The sequence below is a fragment of the Elaeis guineensis genome, chromosome 4 (assembly GCF_000442705.2).
Source record: "Elaeis guineensis isolate ETL-2024a chromosome 4, EG11, whole genome shotgun sequence".
NCBI lineage: Eukaryota > Viridiplantae > Streptophyta > Magnoliopsida > Arecales > Arecaceae > Elaeis > Elaeis guineensis.
In genome coordinates, this window is record NC_025996.2 from 6,883,955 (window position 1) to 6,885,082 (window position 1,128).

At 51.6% G+C, this 1,128-nt stretch overlaps 1 protein-coding gene across 1 annotated transcript; it reads left to right on the top strand.

Moving 5' to 3' along the window:
- Positions 1-472: 472 nt before the first annotated feature.
- LOC140857235 (adenine/guanine permease AZG1-like) lies at positions 473-820 on the top strand. Its single transcript, XM_073255991.1, has one exon. It carries the CDS (start codon positions 473-475, stop codon positions 818-820), a length of 348 nt encoding a protein of 115 aa, XP_073112092.1.
- The last annotated feature ends 308 nt before the right edge of the window (positions 821-1,128 follow it).

Consider the following 1,128-nt stretch of genomic DNA (forward strand, 5'->3'; position numbering starts at 1 on the left):
TCTTTCAGTGGAGATAATAGTATTAAGTATGGTCAATAATACTCTATGTGCAATTGATACATTTAGATACCAATTCATTTATAAAAGCTTTATAAATGGAGAGCTGGAAAGAGAACCGGAGGAAATAAACAGTAAAGAAAACAAACGAGAGGTGCGTGTGAATTAGAATCTTCATTTGACTCCACCCGCAGAAGATCCCATAAACCCCCAAAGAATCCTAAATATTACAGATTAGTCCCTAATTACACCTCCCCTCCTCCATCCTCTTTAAACCAACCCACCCCTACGGACTCCCTCCCCCCACCCCCATAGCGGTTGATGGATCCAACACCGACTGCCTCACTATCGGCCAACTCCCGACTCGACTGGCTTAACTCGATTGTGGTCAAGTCTTGGTTTGGAGAGCACCTCAAACTCGCTGAGTGGGGCTCCACCTTCACAATGGAGATCTGGCACCTCCATCTTCCTAACCATGGCTTGTATCCTCGCCGACTCTGATGCCATGTGCTCCGTCTTCAACTGCGACAATCCCACGCCGACATACAAGTTTCCGTCGGTCGACCTCGGCTATACCGTCTATCTCGAATGCATCCACCGTGACCTCATCATTGCCACGACTGCCTCCTCCATCACCGGCTCCATCATCATGGGTGCGTTCGCCAACTTCCCCCTCACCCTCGCCCTCGGCTTGGGTGCCGATGCCTATTTCGCCTACACCATCGTCGGCTTTCATGGCTCTGGCAACCTCTCCTACGGCAACACCCTCGCCACCATCTTCCTCGAGGGCCTCCTCTTTCTTCTCAGGAAAATTGGGACCTGAGGCGGTCACCCAGCTCGACTTGGCCCAGGGCCGACCCTGACGGTATGGAAGGAGAGGAGAGTACCATAGAAGATAGAGAATCTGCCATGGTTAAGCTTGGGGAAGGAAGAGAAGGAGACAATGGCTGTAAGAGAATCGATGGTGGGAGCTTCAGATTTGCAGGGCCAGTGGAGCTGGTGCCGTTGTGGGTGAGGTGGCGATAGAGGACTAGCACAATAGTGTTGTGGGCAAGCAAGGTGGATGCAGCCACTGCAGCCACCATGGGGACCATGAGAGGATGAATGGAAGATCTATCGATCCTCTCCCTT

Coding starts and splice junctions, on each gene's coding strand:
- LOC140857235 (XM_073255991.1), top strand. CDS start 473: ATGGCTTGTATCCTCGCCGACTCTGATGCCATGTGCTCCGTCTTCAAC.